Source organism: Manis pentadactyla, chromosome 16 (genome assembly GCF_030020395.1).
Source record: "Manis pentadactyla isolate mManPen7 chromosome 16, mManPen7.hap1, whole genome shotgun sequence".
Taxonomy (NCBI): Eukaryota; Metazoa; Chordata; class Mammalia; order Pholidota; family Manidae; genus Manis; species Manis pentadactyla.
Window position 1 is genome coordinate 65,023,166 of NC_080034.1, and position 17,130 is coordinate 65,040,295.

Below are 17,130 nucleotides of genomic sequence, written 5' to 3' on the forward strand. Positions count from 1 at the left end.
CTAGATTGCAAACATTCATTTTAGGAGGCATTAACACACTATTCACACCAATAGGCAGATCAACCAGACAAAAAATGGATGAATGGATGTTGAATTTTGTCAAATGCTTTTTCAGCATCTATGGAGATGATCATGTGGTTTTTGTCCTTCTTGTTGATGTAGTGCCTGAAGTTGATGGATTTTCAAATATTGCACCATCCTTGCATCCCTGGAATAAATCCTACTAGATCATGATGGATGATATTTTTTATGTATTTTTAAATTCAGTTTGCTAATATTTTGTTGAGTATTTTTGCATGTATTTTCATCAGGGATATTTGTCTGTAATTTTCATTTTTTGTGGTGTCTTTGCCTGGTTTAGGTATTAGAGTGATGCTGGCCTCATAGAATGAGTTTGGAAGTGTTCCCTTCTCTTCTACTTTTTAGAAAATTTTGAGGAAGATGGGCATTAGGTCTTCATTAAATGTTTGATAAAATTCAGCAGTGAAGCCATTTGGCCAAGGGGTTTTGTTTTTAGGTAGTTTTTTTATTACCATTTCAGTTTTGTTGCTGGTAATTGGTCTGCTCAGATTTTATGTTTCTTCCTGGGTCAGCCTTGGAAAGTTGTCCATTTCTTCTAGGCTATCCTGTTTGTTAGCACATAATTCTTCCTAGTATTCTCTAATAATTCTTTGTGTTTCTTTGGTGTTCATAGTGTTTTTTCCTTTTCATTTCTGGTTCTGTTTACGTGTGTAGACTCTCTCTTTTTCTTCATAAGTCTGGCAAGGGGTTTATCTATTTTGTTTATTTTCTTGAAGAACCAACTCCTGCTTTCACTGATTATTTCTATTGTTTTATTCTTCTCAATTTTGTTTCTACTCTAATTGTTATTATGTCCCTCCTTCTACTGATTTTGGGCCTCATTTGTTCTTCTTTTTCTAGTTTCATTGATTGTAAATTTAGACTGTTCATATGTGATTGTTCTTCTTTCCTGTCATAAGCCTGTCCTTGGGCTAGTTTTTATATATAGTACAATTCTAGCACAGATCCACAACAAGTACCTAATGTAAATAATGGCCTCCTTGCCCTATACTAACAACCTGTGTTATTAAGCCATATGTAATGTAACTATAGCAATATAAAATATCTTAATCTCCCAACATCAAATCTTTTATTAGTAGATAGAGGATGTTTCCTAATACATGTTTCCTATTACAAACCTTGTTAAAAATATGCCATCATTGCCTGTTGGGGAATACTTTGATAACCCAATTTAAGGAGGCACTAATGGGAAAGGGAAGGTGGAGTGGAGTGGATGCAAGCAGATGACAGTAAGGAGGAAGGCTGGACAGTTTTGGTATGTCAGCATGTGCAACTGGGGCATGAGAACGAGTAATTTCACATGTAATACTATTCTTTGTTTCCTCTGTAATTTACACCTACTTATCCACATTCTTGTTACAATTTATAAATCCTCTTTCTATATTTAATCTTTGTATTTCCCAATGTTCAACTCTATCAAAACAATAAAGCCGTATTTCAGTTAAAAATTTGCCTCATTAAACCTAACTCATCCCTCAGCAAGTTGAAATGTTTTCCTACCTAAATTGACCTTCCTACATTATTATGATATGCACACATCTTCTTTTAAAAGAGTATACAGTCACCCCCTTTTCATTGTCTTCACTGTGTTATCTTTCTTACTATTTTCCTGGTTCACTAGGCATCTCTCTCAAAATCTTTAGGCTTCTTTCTTGTCAATTGTAGTCAGCAGGAGCATCAGTGATATCTCCTATACTATAATGCAGTTTTTTACTGAAAGAAAACTGTCAACTAGAACCTCTCTGATACAAAAAGTTAGCTTAGGTAGTTATCTGAATCTCACAGTAGATGGGAAGCTGCTGAGTGTGGAGACACTGCCCTGGTCACTTTGGTCTTTCTCGGTACCAAGCACAGTTGGGTGCTCAAGAACTCTGCTTGAATGTAATTGTCTTAACTACAACTTAACAACTCCATTTCTAAGTCTAATGTGCATTTTATAACAGTTGCATCTCATTATATATTATAATCATTACATTATTCTAATATATATTATTCTATCTGGATCAAAACACTCTTCATTTCCTCTTTCCTCAACTGTTCCTCTCCTAGTCTTCAGCTTTACTTAAACAGTGCCACCACCTCTATCAAGCCAAATGTCTAGAAATTATCCTTGATTCTTATCTTTCCTTCTTATCCCCTATCCATTCATCCAACCCAAAGTCCTATAAGTTCTCCCTCCCTACTCCTCTTCATCTTCACTGATCCATTTTGGTTCAAGTTCATCTCTTACCTGAACTACCACATTGACAGCCTAACTATTCTTTCCCTCCCTAATCCATTTTCCAACCCTGCAGCCAGATTGGTCTTGTTACGATATCTTCCTACTTTAAATTTCCCAATGACTTCCCTTCTCATCTTAGGATAAAATCCAAACTCTAAACATAACCTACAAAGTCCTACATGATCTGGTTATTTCCTGTTCTTCCTCCTTAGCTTTGTCCATTCTCCCAATAACTTGCTAGACTCAAGCCACATTAGTCTTCATTCTGTTTCCTGAATTTACCAAGCTTCCTCCTTCGTCAGGGCTTTGGCACTTGTTCTCTCTCCTTAGAACAGTCTTCCCTGATATTCATGTGTAGCTTTTTGTCATCATCTGGGTTTCCACTCAAACATGACCTCCTCTGAGAGACAGCTTTCTTGACAAACTCTCTCCCAGCACCTTTTAAAATCAGCACACTGCTGTTTTATCTATACAATATTTAATATGTGAAATTACTTTATCTATCTGCCTATTATTTTTTGCCTCCCTCCACCAGATGTGAGTACCATGAAAGCATGACCCTACCTGTCTGGTTCATCACCATCTCCCTGGTGCCTAGGACAAGAGTGGCACATGGTAACTGCTCAATAAGCACCTCTTCAAGACTTAAAGGAATGAACCCAAACTTTCAGAATCTCTAATTTATCAAAAAAAGTAAGCACTTTTCTGTGGAAAATTTCAGTAAGAAGGAACAAAGCCATCCAGAATAAAATGTGTATGTATTTTTAGTGGGATTCAGATCAGCAATAAGAACTTAATGTGAATTCAAAAAAGTATAACAGCAGTAAGGAAGTTCTTGTCTTCTGACAATTAATAAAGGTGAGTACAAAGTTTAAGGAATCATTGCCTAGAAATCCACAATTAAGCATATTAGTTGCTGCTACAAATAAAAAGATTTGTGGCCTTTGGTGTGTCAGCCACAATTTTAAGAAGGAATTTACTGCCTTTAAATAAGCAGAATCAGTCACAGAAAAGGCAAAACAGCCTATAGATCATCTCATGTCTTATCTAGTATTTTTCTCTTTAAAAATATACCCTCCTACTGAGTCCTTATTCCCTTGTAGATATTACATATAGTAGAATTCTCTGAAATACATGTAAGTTTAGCACTACCTTCTATGGAGTTCTTACAGATCAACAGTGCATACTGTAGTGTATATCCTACAATAGTGCATACTACTGATCTAAAAGCCTGCTATCTGCCATGTGGTATGGGTGCTGCCTCTTAAAATAGCTTAAGTATCTTCTGAAGATAGAGCATCTTCCCCACTCCTCGTGTTTCCATTCTTCCACATTCCTAAAGCCTTTCCTGACCCTTCCAGTCCACAACAGCAGCTCCCTTCTCCAACTCCACTAAGTTTGCCTATACAAATATTTCCTTAATATTTGCTAAGTCAAAATGCAAGGACTTTGCTTGTTTTGATGTTGGGAACAAACATTTATTCAGTCTCACAGTGTAGCTGCCCTTAGAGCCACCAGCGTACTTTGGAACAAGCACAGTTGTACAAGATTCATTACCTAAGAGGGCCTGGAAAAGGGACAAGTAGGGGCTGAAATCCAGCCATCCTGGTTTGCCAAACCAGGTGCTGGCTAACTCATGTGTTCATGAGATGGCATGTGCCCAGCTGTGTCACCCTTTCTAATTCAAATAAAAATATGTCATGTAGATTAATTTGATCTTGATCCTCATTTTGTGGAAAGGAAAAAAAAGATTTGTCAATGTACAACAAGGAGGTGGTCTCTCCTGTCAGACCAAATTTTGATTCTTTCAATTGAGAAGAGATGGAAATTGCAGAATATCAGAGGTCAGAGACTGACCCAAAGGGTTTTTATGGTCCCTTCATTCCCAAAGAAATGCAGTGCTAGGCAAAATTCAGATATTGTCCACGTTGCTTCCAGCCCTCTGCCTGAAGGGAGTACTCCAGTTGTGGGGATCATGCCCCTCCTTTAACTGAGAGTTGATAACCAAGGGAGCATCATATTATCCAACTGAATGTCTTCACACTGGTGGGACATCCTCCAAAGCAGAGAGGTGCTCAAAGCTCTTTGATTTGCTCTGAGGCAGAAATTATGGGAATTGGGATTAGTTACCATAACACTCTTATCTCAATTGGTTCAATGAAGAACAATTATTTCCTAGTTATTGTTCTGGGAGAAAATGGAAAGCCAGCTCATACAATTTATAAACCAAGAGAGTTTTTCCAGAAGATTGGCAGAAATTCCTATTCTCCCCACTTATTACAATATGTAGCTTATCTTCTGGGAAAAAGACTCACAAATATTTGAAGAACATTGGTTAAAAATAATCAACAACTGGGTATTTACTCAAAAGAACTGAAAGCAAAGTATGCCTATATTTATAACAACACTATTCACAACAGCCAAAAAAAGGTAGGAGCAACCCAAGTGTCCATCCACAGATGAAGGATAAACACAACATGTATCTATGCAGTGGAGTATTCTTAGCCTTATAAAAGGAAATTCTGACACAGGCTACAACACAGATGAACCTTGAGGACATTATGTTGACTGAAATAATACAGTTGCAAAGAAGACAAATACTGTAGATTCTATTCATTTGAGGTCCCTACTGTTGTCAAAGAAAGAAAAAGCCGCGCCAGGGGCTGGGGGTATGGAGGAATGGGGAGTTAATGTTTAATGGTATAGAATTTCAGGTCTGCTAGAAGAAAAGAGTTTTGCAGGTTGGATGTACAACAATGTGAACTTATTTAACACTACTGAACTGTGCATTTTAAATGGTTAAAAGATAAATATTATGTGTATTTTACAATTTGAAAAAATCAACAATTACAATCCATTAATTTCATTGGTGCCCTTTAAGAAAATTAGAATTTCCATGTTAATGTCCAATGGTCTTAGAACCTTAAATACATTTTCCTGAGTTTTCCTCGCACCTCTTTAATCTGCAATTCTTTTCCATTTATGTAAAATTCATTATCCAAATTCAATTAAACATAGATTAGATTCATTTGGATTAAAATAACAAGGTATTTGATTTTTTTGACACAGTATTTATATTTTTTGACTTTTATAAAAAGCACTGCTCATCAGAAACTCTGTATGTTCTCACAATAATCCATTTTTTTGGTCCTCTGATCACTGTAAGAACAATCAGCAGTGAGAACACCATGTTTCAGAGTTTAAGCTACAAGATCAGATAGCCACTTATTAACTCTGAGACATGGGCAAGCTATTTAGATTCTCTGTGCTTCAAAACTTTGATTTGTCAAATAACAAAAATAACTGTATCAACCTCCAAGGTTATTCTGATGATGTACGTGGCACATTGTGGCCTACGACTATTGCTGAACTTAAGTTAATGAACTTTTATTGATAATATTGTCATACTGTACATATGGGCCTTAAAAACCCTCCCTCCCCTATGTATGCCTTCTAGCTCTTCTGGAATCTCAGTATCCCTTCTTTGTATCAACAGAAAGAGTGGAGACCTGCCATTCCATAACTTGTCTTTAACTAACTAGTCAGCCCATAGGTACCCAGGGCTCTGCAGAAAAGCAGCAGCCTCACACTAACAGTCTTCCACTACTTCCTGACATATAATAAATGACCAATAAGTATCTGCTGAAGAAATGACTGAAGAATGAATGAATGAATCAATCAGTCAATCAATTTTCCAGCCTTGCAAAATGCTGAAGTATCTTAATGAAGCAGGTGACCATGGCAGATCATTACTTTTATATCCAATCATGTTAATAAATGCTATCTTAATATCCTGTGATTGATAGCAACACTGATACATTAATTCCACCTAGCCTGAGTACCTATGGAGTCTTTATAAGATACAGAATTAGATTTATGAGAGCTCCCTGCAGTTGTAATGGGGCTGAATATATTGGGAGGTATGGCATGTGCACTACATTTCTGCTCCACGAAATTCCAAAGATGCTTGAAATGGAAAGAGTTACTCAAGATAATAATCACATTGTAATAAACAAAGTATTACATTGGCTGGATTGGACTTGTGAATTTTCTATCAGTGAATACATTTACTTTAACTTAATTCAAATTGTCCAACATGATCAAAGACACTGTTGGGAGGGAACAAAGAAGGAATCAGTGGTCCTAACCTAATCAGCAAAGATTAATAGCCTCACTTGAGGTCCCAGAGCACTTTTGACATGGCATTCTCAAAAGCAGGACTGCCCAGTGCAGGGCTGAGCAATGAGAGTGGGCAAGCCAACAAACAGTCTGGAGTCCCAAAGCCTCAGAGAAAATCCAAGTAGTCAAATGCAAGAGACCAAACCCATGAGGCAGTGTGAAATAAAACCAACAGGAGTCAATAATTTAAAGCAGACATTATAATGAGATATACGTGAGACTTCTGAAATGAAAATAAAGATGGGTGTTGTCAGCAGAGAAACTATTAAAAACAGCCAAATAGAAGTTTTAGAACTGAAAAATATAGAAATGTTTGGAAGAAAAAAATACACTCGGTAGGCTCAATAACAAAATGGAGATGACAGAGAAGTGTCAGTGAATTTGAATCAACAGAAATTATTCAATCTGAAGAACAGACAGAAAATGGATTAAAACAAAAACAGTCACTGGAACCTGTGGATCAATATCAATATCATTGGGATCCCTGAAGAAAAGGAGTAAGGTATGTGACAGATAATATTTGGAGAAATATGACTAAAAAACCCCTCAAATTCAGTGAAAGACATAAATTTATAGATTCAAGAAGTTTACTGAGCCCCAAAAAAGATAAAAGCAAAAGGAAACGGTGCTTATACACATCAAAACCAAACTGCTGAAAACCAAAGATAAAGAAAAATTTTTAAAGCAGCCATAGCAAAATGATCAATTACATATAGGGGAACAATTCACCTACTACAGATATTAGAGAACACTAAGGATTATTCCTCAGAAATCATAAAGGCAGTGGAGCAAAATCTTTCAAGTGCTGGAAGAAATGTCAATTCAGGTTTCTATATCAAATGAAAAAAATCCTTCAGGAATGAAGGCAAAATAAGGTTATCCTCAGATGAAGGAAAACAAACAGCATTCATTGCCAGTTTATCTGTTCTAAGAGAAATTGCTAATGGAAGTAAGGCTAAAGGAAAATGTTCCCAGAAGGAAACTGGGAACTTTGGGTATGAAGAAAAAACAATAGAAATGGTAAATATCTAGTCAAAGGATATTTTCTTAAGTTCTCTAAAATATGTTTGAAAACTTTAACATTATCTGGAAATATATCACATGCATAAATGTAATACATATAACAACTATAAGATAAGGGGGGAGGGTAAAGAGGCCTACATTGCAACATAGAAGGTTGCAAGTCTTCTATATTTTACCTTAAGCTGTAAAATATTAATTCTAAGTAGACTGGGAAAATGTAGTCATGCCTATTAGAATCCGTAGGCCAACTCCTGAAAAAAAAATACAAAGAGATATAGATATAAAAATACCAGCACTACAAAAATACAAAAAAAAAAGCTAACAGATAAATTAAAATGGAATCCTAAAAAAATATTCAAAAGAAGGCAGAAAGGGGAAGAGAAAAACAAAAGTAACAAAATGGTAGGTCCCACTCAACCATATTAGTAATCACATTAAGTGTACATGATTGAAACACACCATTTAAAAAACAAAATTGACATATTGGATGTAAACAAAAAACACCTATATACTGTCTATAAGAAACCTACTTTAAATATAATGATATACAGTTGACATTTGAACAACACAGGGGTTAGAGGTACAAACACCAATGCAGGCAACACATATTTCTCTGACTCCCTAAAACCTGACTACTAATAGCCTACTGTTGATCAGAAACCTTACCAAATAAGCAGTAAATTAACATGTACCTTGTATGTTATGTGGATCAGACACTGCATTATTACCATAAAGTAAGCCAAGGAAAATTTTTCAAATTGTTGCAAATCTCCTAAAAATTTACCAATATATTTATTGAAAAAAACCTGCATATAAATGGACCCCTGCAGTCAAACCCATGTTGTTCAAAGGTCAAATATACAAACTAAGAAAGCTATACCTACAATTAATTCTCGTTATTCATGGTGGAAGTTAGATTCTCTAAAGTCACTATGAACATTGAATTAGTGAGTACTGAACCACATTACTCTTAGGAAAAACACACAGGTAGGTTCCTGCAAGCCTCTGGTCACAGCACTGTCACCAACTAATCAATACATAACCTTGTTTTATGTGTGTTTCTGTTTAAAGACATGTTTGACATACACTGCTGACTCATTAAGATCAAATTCAAACCAACAGCACTGTACATAGCTTATGATTCTTTTTGTAACTTTCTTTGGTTGGCTTTTTGTTGTAGCCATTGTTCTAATTCTATGTACTCTGACAGGTTGAAAGTTAAGCTTTGGTGTAAAAAAAGACTGGAATGACTGTAGAAAAAACACCCACTTCTTATACAATAATAGCTCTAAGTTCCAATCATTCTCAAAGGATGAGACCAGATGGAATGGGATAGAGGAGGTGAAAAGTAATCCTTGAGTACAAGGTTGGCTGAATGTGCAACACAAAAAAAAAATAAGTGGATAAGCCAATTTTGGGGAAATGAACAAATCATGCACATGTAGGAGTAAGGCAGAGGTGATACAGAGAGTCAAATGTTTGCTTCTGAAATGTCTTTCTTCTCTAAAGTCTAACAATTGGGAAAAAGAAAGAACACTCGAAAGCATATAAGATTCCAGGATATTGTTTATGATATTTATGTTATGAATATCTAAGACTGTGTAGGAGGATGATACAAAACCTAAGAAAAAAAAAGAGGATTATTTGGGTAAAGATGAATAATAATAGCACAGATTTAACCAATCTCAAGCAATGTCACCGAATTTAAGCAGGAAATAATTATAATACAGAACACAGAACATGGACTAATAATCTTTCATGATTAACAGAAGATGTAATGTATTTTCACTCCAGAAATAATAGAGTTAAATAATACCGTGGTTTCCTTGGTACCACTTTTTCTAGTTCATTTTAGTGCAGGAACCTGGGAGTAGTCAAATATTTCTCAAGTTACCATTCATTGAAAAAGAATTATTTTAAAGCACAAAAATACTTATGTTAATTCCTTCTGGCAACTTAATAAAAAGATAGCAATTCACTCACAATTTATTACTGAATATGTAAAGACATGGACTAGGTAGAATGGCTCATCCACCATTCAACATGCATTCAGAGTATTTAGTGGCAGCAGTGTGTCAGGAGATGGGAAACAAGGTTTCCTGGGAAGAATTCTCCCCAGCGTGTGCAGTTGGTAAGTAATGAGACAAATTACTAACCAGACAAGTAGTGGTAACACAGGTGCTAAGAGGAAGAGGAGACCTGGGGAGTGACAGGAGCTCAGCAGGAGAGAACACGCCTAGCGCAGGGTCCGAGGAGACTTCCTGGACTGAGGGAGAACCAGAGGGCTTGAAATCCCAAGTTCATCTGAAAGAGAAAGTCCAAGTGTGGGGCTGGTGAGTGATGAATGGGCAATGGGCAAGTAGGTGGCTTGAGGGCTAAGAAGTTTGGATTTGTTAGGAAGGCGAAGGTGTCCCACTACAAGGTTTACAATCACAGGGGATGATTAAGGGAGAATTCTGTGTAGTGTCAGGTTTACAGTTTATGGAGATCAGTCAGGGAACAAGTTCAGAATGAACTGCAATGTGGGGTTCAAGCCAGCAAAACTGTAAGTGGCTCTTACAGCAACCTAAATACTGATAGTCCAAGTAACAGTGACCCAAACATGATGAGGGCCTAAATTAGGCCAGTGGTAGAGGGAAAAGGATTTAAAAAAAAGACAAACTATTTAAGAGACAAATATCACTGGGACTTGGCAACTCACAGAAGTGAGGAGTCAGACACAGAGAGACCAGGATGCTTCCAGGTTCCTAGTTTTTGCACTGCTAATTGGACAATGGTGTCATAATAGTTCCTCATGGCTGAATGTAATATACTTTTTACATATCATGACAGTATCTGATAGCTTAAATATTAGGAAAAAAATAATGCAAGCGACAGGAGAGTCATAAATGGTAGATTCTACCCTGTGATCTTAAAAAATAAACATTTAGCCCCACGACTGAGCATAATATTGTGAAGTGGACATCCTGGCCCCTAAGGTTCATTACAGCAGGACACAGCTCCTCCTGGGCACCTGTGACTACTGAGGAGGCAAAGAGGGGGTGGTGTTGGCATTCTCTGTACCCAGAACAGCATTAACTCCCCATCTAAGCAGACCTCTCCCCTGCAGTCAGTACTCTAAACTAGGACCTTATCTAATAAAGATAGGGCCTCCCCTACCCAAGGCTTTCATAAACTCCAAGGGAACCTGATCTTTGGACAGGGAGATTAAGACTTTGGAAGAGTTCTTTCTTGCTCTTATCCAGAAGCATTCCCCCTGAGGATATAGTGGGAGTACAGGACGGCACTAAGAACTGGATAACGAGTCACACCAGTTATATCTTCAAAGGTCCTCCACTGCTCTCAACACAGAATCCAAACTCCATAGCCTTGGTACAGTGGTCTTCATGCTCAGGTAGAGCATCTAACCAACACACACTGCTTCCTTTCGGTGAGAACTGGTCTCTTCACCCACAGGCCCATGGCAACAGTATTTAAATGACATGGTCTGGACTCTCTGTAACAGTTTAATAGACCACAGGTGGACCCAAGATGAACTTGGCCGGAGTATCTGTCTTCTTAACCATTTTCCCTCTCTCAAACACTAGTATATAATGTGTCCTTAGTAAATGACAGTGATTAGAGATGCAAATGATTTGTCCAATAGAAAAAAAAATTGCCCCAGAGGTTATGGTTTTAATGTTTTGTAGAATATTAACTAGTTTTGCACCTAAACTTGTAAACTGTTCTAGCCGTTTTTTTACACTGATTATATAAAACAGCCTTTCAAATTCTTTACCATCCTAATTAGTGAGCTAAGTTAATCTTTGACATATGCTCCTATGTTTTAAATTAGTCTTTGACAAAGATGGCTAATTCCCCACACCTCACTTTTCAGTGTGAAATATAGCATAAGCCTGAGAAAAGTTCACTTATATTATGAACAGTGTTACAATCCAAATATGCTTACTTTAAAAATATTCTTTCTATGAGAAGTGTTTCATCTTCTGGAGCCTAGTGAATCTTCCAGTATCTGTAATTTCTGGCTAATGCTTTTCCATTACCGCTAAGGTCGCCCGGGAAAGGGTCAGGGTCTTTGATTCTGCTCAGCCTACCAACCATCACCTTGTAATATTTGAAGAAAGGTTTTAGAATAAGTCCAAATTGTTCCACCCAGACTTCAATGTTGTCCCCACCTACACTATTATCCAGATCTACCTAATGAAACACAAATAATGGGATAATTATTGGAATAATCAGCACAGAATAATAAAATTCCTTGACACTTCAGCTCTGAGCACTGAGTTGAATCAGGACTCTACTTACAAGTTTCAGATCTTTGGGAAAGCCTTTCGGGATCTCAATTTCCACATCAGCAAAAAGGGCCCACACCATATTCGCCACAAGATTTGCTGAAAGAAGTACAATTGGCCCAGCTCACTCACTGTAAGTAGTCCACAGTATCAGTTTCATTAATCTGGAACTCTGGCCCCAGGCATACTTGGATACTATACCCTGAACACTTGAAGAAAAATTTCAAGTAAGTAAATCTGAAGATCTACTTGGCTTTATTAAACCATTCATCAATCAGCCAGTATCCCAAATAGCAAGTAGAAAGAAGCTCTGTCAACCTATAGAAGAGTTTTTAAAGGCAGAGAGGGAATAGAAAAAAGGAAATCGCCAGTCAAGAATGCCTTGTTTTAAGCAAGGCTGCCCTCCTAACTGGAGTGGAAGGGTTTTCCTTGTGCTGGCCAGGAAATGCCACGCTGAGGGCTGAGGGTTACATTCCAGGAAGGGGGGAAGGAGTGTTGATTTTTAAATTGCAGTTAGGTTAGTAAGTCTTAAGTTTGCTGACCTGGGGCCTTAGCGTAAGTGACTCCATCTTGGCCTGGCCTGTGGTTTTCTTTATAACAGCACCCTGTTCCAAGCAGTGATTTTTTTGTTGATATTTCTCCTGGAACTGGGCCAGACGACAGTCAAAGGCCCTTCCAACTCTTAAGAACTCTTACCCAAATATCTTGTTAAATGCTTTGACAGAACTCGTAATTATCCATAGACGGTTACTGACCTGAAAAGATGGGTATGAAATACCTGACAGACCTCGTTAGATACCCAGACCTCTTAACAGGTCTGGAAGCCTTTCCTCCTTTGGAATGAATACAGTGTTCACCGTGCCCCCGCCCCTCTCTAACGGAGGGCTCCTCCGAGCCGGCGCCAGGCCTGGGGGGAAGCGGCCCCTCCTCCGGACCCTCGCGGGACCGCCGCTCTCCCCCGGCAGCCCAGCGCCCGCAGAGCTCCCGTGCTTCCGTTACACACGTGGCTCCTCCGCAGGCGCCAGTCGCAAGGCGCTCGCACAGCCGCAGGGACCACCTCGCGCCTCCATCTCTCTGCCCTGGCCCCGCCGCGGGGGAAGGCGTCTCTCCACCGCGCGCCGTCACGCCCGGCTCCCGGACGGTGAGCACACGCCCCCGGGAAGTCCCCGAACTACCGCCTCCAGGCCCACACAGATGCCAGCCGCCCCCGCGCGCAGGCCCCGCCCCGACCATCGCGTCCCTGCCCATCCCCGGCCCCGCCCCCGAGCCCGGCTCCGCCCCTGCCCGAGCGGTTACGGCCCAACCCACCCGGGGTGGCCATGGCCGGGTTGGCTGCGGGACTACGGCGACCTTGGTGTTCCAGCGCGGTCAGAAGGTAAGCGCTGAGTCTGGGCTCAAGGTAGCGGCGCGCAGGAGCCGCCTTTTCTGTTACCTTGTCTCGGTAGCAACAAGGTTATGCTTCAACGGTTTTCCAGGCAAAGAGCGACATCGAGTGTCTGTCAGCGCGCGCCTTCCCGCGCTGGGTCGGAGGGGGTCGTGAAGCCTGAGCTGCGGCTCTCTGTCCGCGCGTCCCGCGGGCCGCAGCCGGGTGGCAGCTTAGTTTTCTAAAACGAGGTGGAACATGTAAGCACGCTTTGCTTATTTGCTGAACAGTGTAGATAGACACCCAAGCTGGTTATCGTCAGTGTGGGATTTAACTGTTTGCCCTCTGGATGATACTTACGCTGTAATGCTAAGCGGCAAGATACACAAGCTATGTAAACAAAGAAAACGAAGCTATGCAGAGGAAACAAGAAACCTTGGAAGGTGCTTGTTTCCTTGAAATGGTGGAATTACGAGTGATTTACCTGTTTTATGTATTAAACGTGTTTTGTAATTTTTTAAAAACTCACTTATTTTAAATAAATGTTTGCGTTATATTTTGTGAGAACTTGCGCAGTTAAGGCCTCCTATGGACACTAGATTTTCCTTTCGTTTTCTGCTTGGAACTTACCAGGTGCCAAATAGACTTAGGATGCAGAACTTTTTCCCTTTTCGGAAAGGAAAAAAAAAAAAGGAATTCAAATATTTAATATGAAACTTACTGAACACGAATTTTGTTGAACTACGCACCAATTCTGTTGAATATTTCAAGCTTTGAACCTAAAGGTCTTTATGCTGTTTGAGTTACATTATTGCAGAGATGATACATTTGTTAGGTTTGGGCTTTATTTGTAACTGTATTATCTTAATCTTTGATGCCATTAACTTTATTCTCAGGGTCATCATTGTGAGCATCGATTTTTTGCCTGTACCTCCAGTGTTTATTGAAGCTTCCCCTTCTCCTTTGCTTAACAGTGTGTGTGTAAAAACTTAGCCCACCGTACTTTTCTGTTTTTACTCTGCTTCTAGTTGGCTGGTTAAACATCAAGGGTAAAGACTGAGCATGCTCAGCCTGGCTTCACAGACTAACATCCACGGCAGTAGATTTCCCCCAGGTAGGTACCCCATCTCTAAGACAGAACTGGCTCCCTGGAGTACCAGTGGCTGCTCATCTGTACTTCTGAGCATTTCTGGTCTCTCCTCCGCTTCTGCCTTTGGGTATGTTGCAACACACATTTTGCTGAGCAGGGAGGAAGGAATTGACCTAACAGTTTATAAATCCGTGAGTGCAGAGGCTGTTTCTCACCTTTGGACACAAACACCTAAACTTTTTCTGTGCACTTTACCCACATGGTCTGTTTCCTGGTCACTTCTGTCTTGCATTTTCTGTACTTTCGTTTACTTGTTGTTGGGTCAGAGTTTACTTAAGCCGTTTGGGTTCTGGCTACTTTTATCTCTATTTAATTTGAATTGCTACAAATACTGTGCCGGATTGTAACTTGCTTTTCCTTTATTTTAGAGTTACTACAGTTAGTTTCTGTATTGATTTTGTATCTAGGGATTTTATTTTGGAAGCCACTAACCATTTGCGGCCAGCTATATAGGGGCAAGTATAGGGAAAATATGGGAAACGGCATTTTGGTACATAAGATTTGAGAACAATTAGAAATCTGCCTGCCTGTTTGCAGCCCTCTGCAGGTGATTAGTTTCCAAGTATTTCAGCTGCATGTGAGTAGAAGCACAATGAGAGCCAGTCAGAAGGACTTTGAAAATTCAGTGAATCGAGTGAAACTGTTGAAGAAGGATCCAGGAAATGAAGCGAAGCTAAAACTCTATGCACTATATAAGCAGGTAAATACCTAAGATCTGATATAAATTTGGAGCCATTTTGAACAGATGACTCTTCAAATAAATACGCCATATATTTTACTAAAATGTAGCTTTAATATTTTTAGGGTTTGTATTGCTGCCTTTCCTCTAAAGAGTGCATACATGAGAATTTCTGTATATTAGACTGACAAAAGTAACCCCTCAGGATCACTCCAGAATAAAAGAGATTTAAAAGATAAAACAACCAAGTGTGTGGACAGTATTTGGTGACATTACTATAATCAAAGAAAAGGTTATTTTGAGACATCTCGGGACATTTGAATATGGACTGAGTATGAGATAATACCTAGAAATTGTTGTCAGTGGTGTCATGGTTCTGTAAGAAAATAAGAAAATGTTGGATTTTTTTTTTTTTTAGGAATGCACACTAAGTAGGTAGGGGTAAAATAGTGTGGTATTTGGGTTTCACTAAAATAAGAAAGAAGAAAAAGACTGACAAAGCAAGTATGGTAAAAAATGATCATTGTTGAACATGGGTGATGAGTATAGGGAATTCATTATCTACTTTTGTGTGTATTTGAAAATTTTTGTAATGAAATTTTAAAGTTAAGTTTGTAAAAATTAAGTTTGCAATGTTTAAAGATTACCCTGGAAAGTCATCCCCTCAGGGCTCCTGTGTGTTAATTGTTTTTCTCTTCTTGTGATTCTTGTCTGCAAAAGAATTTTAACTTTGCCCAAAAAGAGTTCTGGACTTTGCCCTTGGCCTCTGGGAGGTACTCGCTAAACCCTTGAAATGCCATGCCTAATAGGAGTTCTTTGTTTGCATCGGGAGTCTAACAACGCCATGTAGAGTGGGGGCTTCAGGTTACATTCAGCCATGCCTGCATATGCAGCTGCAAATGAAAACTGTGAACACAGAGGCTAGAGTAGTCTTCCCTGGCGGGCAGTGCTCCATGTGCATTGTCACACATCATTCTAGGAGACGAATGCTGTCCTGACTCCATGGTGGGGGCTGGGGGGTGCTGGTGGACTGTGTTGCCTCTAATTTCTCAGGTGGCTTACTCTTGCAGAGTGATTCTTGTCTCTGTCTTTGGAAAGTCAAAGCCTCCTTGTCTTCCCAATGGGTTTCAGCCCCAGGCAAGTTCGCTATAGATTCAGTGTGACCAAAGAAATGGCAGTAGAACATTCTTGGGGTGAAAGGGTTTATTACCCGGCTTGTTCTTTCGGCGGTAGGTCGAGCACCAGCGTCTCTGCCTCTGCCCAGAGCATTGGGCCGAGCTCTCTATATAGCGGGATTACAGTTTATTGCCTAAAGGTGTGGAAGTGGCAGCCTAGCAACAGGCCAGTTACATCAAGTGGTTTAAGTTCAGTGAGAATCCTGGCCATAGGAACCCCAACTTCCCCACACTCCTTCACTGCCTTTGTTTTTCAAAGTCTCTTCCTTCTTTCCTCTTTTAGCTAATTATAAAATTAAAAAATTTTTAATGTGGCTAAGTGGAGTTTTAAATTGTCATTTCTATTTTATTCATCTCAAAATACTCAACCCACCTATTCTCAAACAAGTGAAATTTAGTTGCTTTTTGCTTTCTCCTTGCTTCATCCTTCAGTTAAGTTTCCTTAGGGCCACTGGCTCTGACCACCTCCACCCCTGCTCCCCAGCTACAGCTCTGTTCCTCAGTTACCAGGAATCTACTACTGAATTAATGGTGTTTTTTTAAATACCTTTGAATGAGCCTTTAGAATGTACTGTGGATTTCCAAGCATTTGTTGGCTAGTTACCTTTGAAGATTGTTTGCTTGGATACTTTGGTTGTGTGTGAAAAAAGTGATCATCAAAATAAAACCAATAAACTATTAGAATTTTTTTTAAAGTACTCTTCCAAATCCCTTTTCTTACATTATTTTCATATGCGGGTAGTTATAACTTACTTTAGAGACTGATAGCCAATAGCACATTTTGTCTTTCCACTCTTTTTTCCATTGTTTGTGCACTTTAGCAACAGCATCAAAGAGAGGGCAAGAGGAAAGTTCAGATCAATTTACGTACTTATGGAAGTATTTGGGAGGGGAAGGTGCATTCATCCTAGTTGTACATTTTATGGATCTTAAATATTGAAGACTCCAATAATTCCCATTCTCATTT

The 17,130-nt window shown here is 39.2% G+C and overlaps 2 protein-coding genes across 3 annotated transcripts in view; one reads left to right on the forward strand and one right to left on the reverse strand.

Annotated features, from left to right (window-relative positions):
- Positions 1–9,139: 9,139 nt before the first annotated feature.
- On the reverse strand, positions 9,140–13,047 carry LOC130681364 (uncharacterized). Its single transcript, XM_057494290.1, has 3 exons — positions 12,552–13,047; positions 12,339–12,443; positions 9,140–9,808 (listed from the first exon to the last, which is right to left on the reverse strand). Exons 1-3 carry the CDS (start codon positions 13,042–13,044, stop codon positions 9,741–9,743), a joined length of 666 nt encoding a protein of 221 aa, XP_057350273.1. The 5' UTR covers positions 13,045–13,047; the 3' UTR covers positions 9,140–9,740.
- A 20-nt stretch (positions 13,048–13,067) lies between these two features.
- The window catches only part of ECI2 (enoyl-CoA delta isomerase 2), a 39,609-nt gene continuing 35,546 nt past the window's right edge, over positions 13,068–17,130 (forward strand). Inside the window, exons 1-3 of one of the 2 annotated variants that reach the window (XM_057494289.1) lie at positions 13,099–13,171; positions 14,188–14,273; positions 14,847–15,009. In XM_057494289.1, the coding sequence (XP_057350272.1) occupies positions 14,902–15,009 (108 nt within the window). In that variant the 5' untranslated portion in view covers positions 13,099–13,171; positions 14,188–14,273; positions 14,847–14,901. Of the gene's footprint in view, positions 13,172–14,187; positions 14,274–14,846; positions 15,010–17,130 lie in introns of both variants that reach the window. The other variant, XM_057494287.1, reaches the window with a different exon arrangement.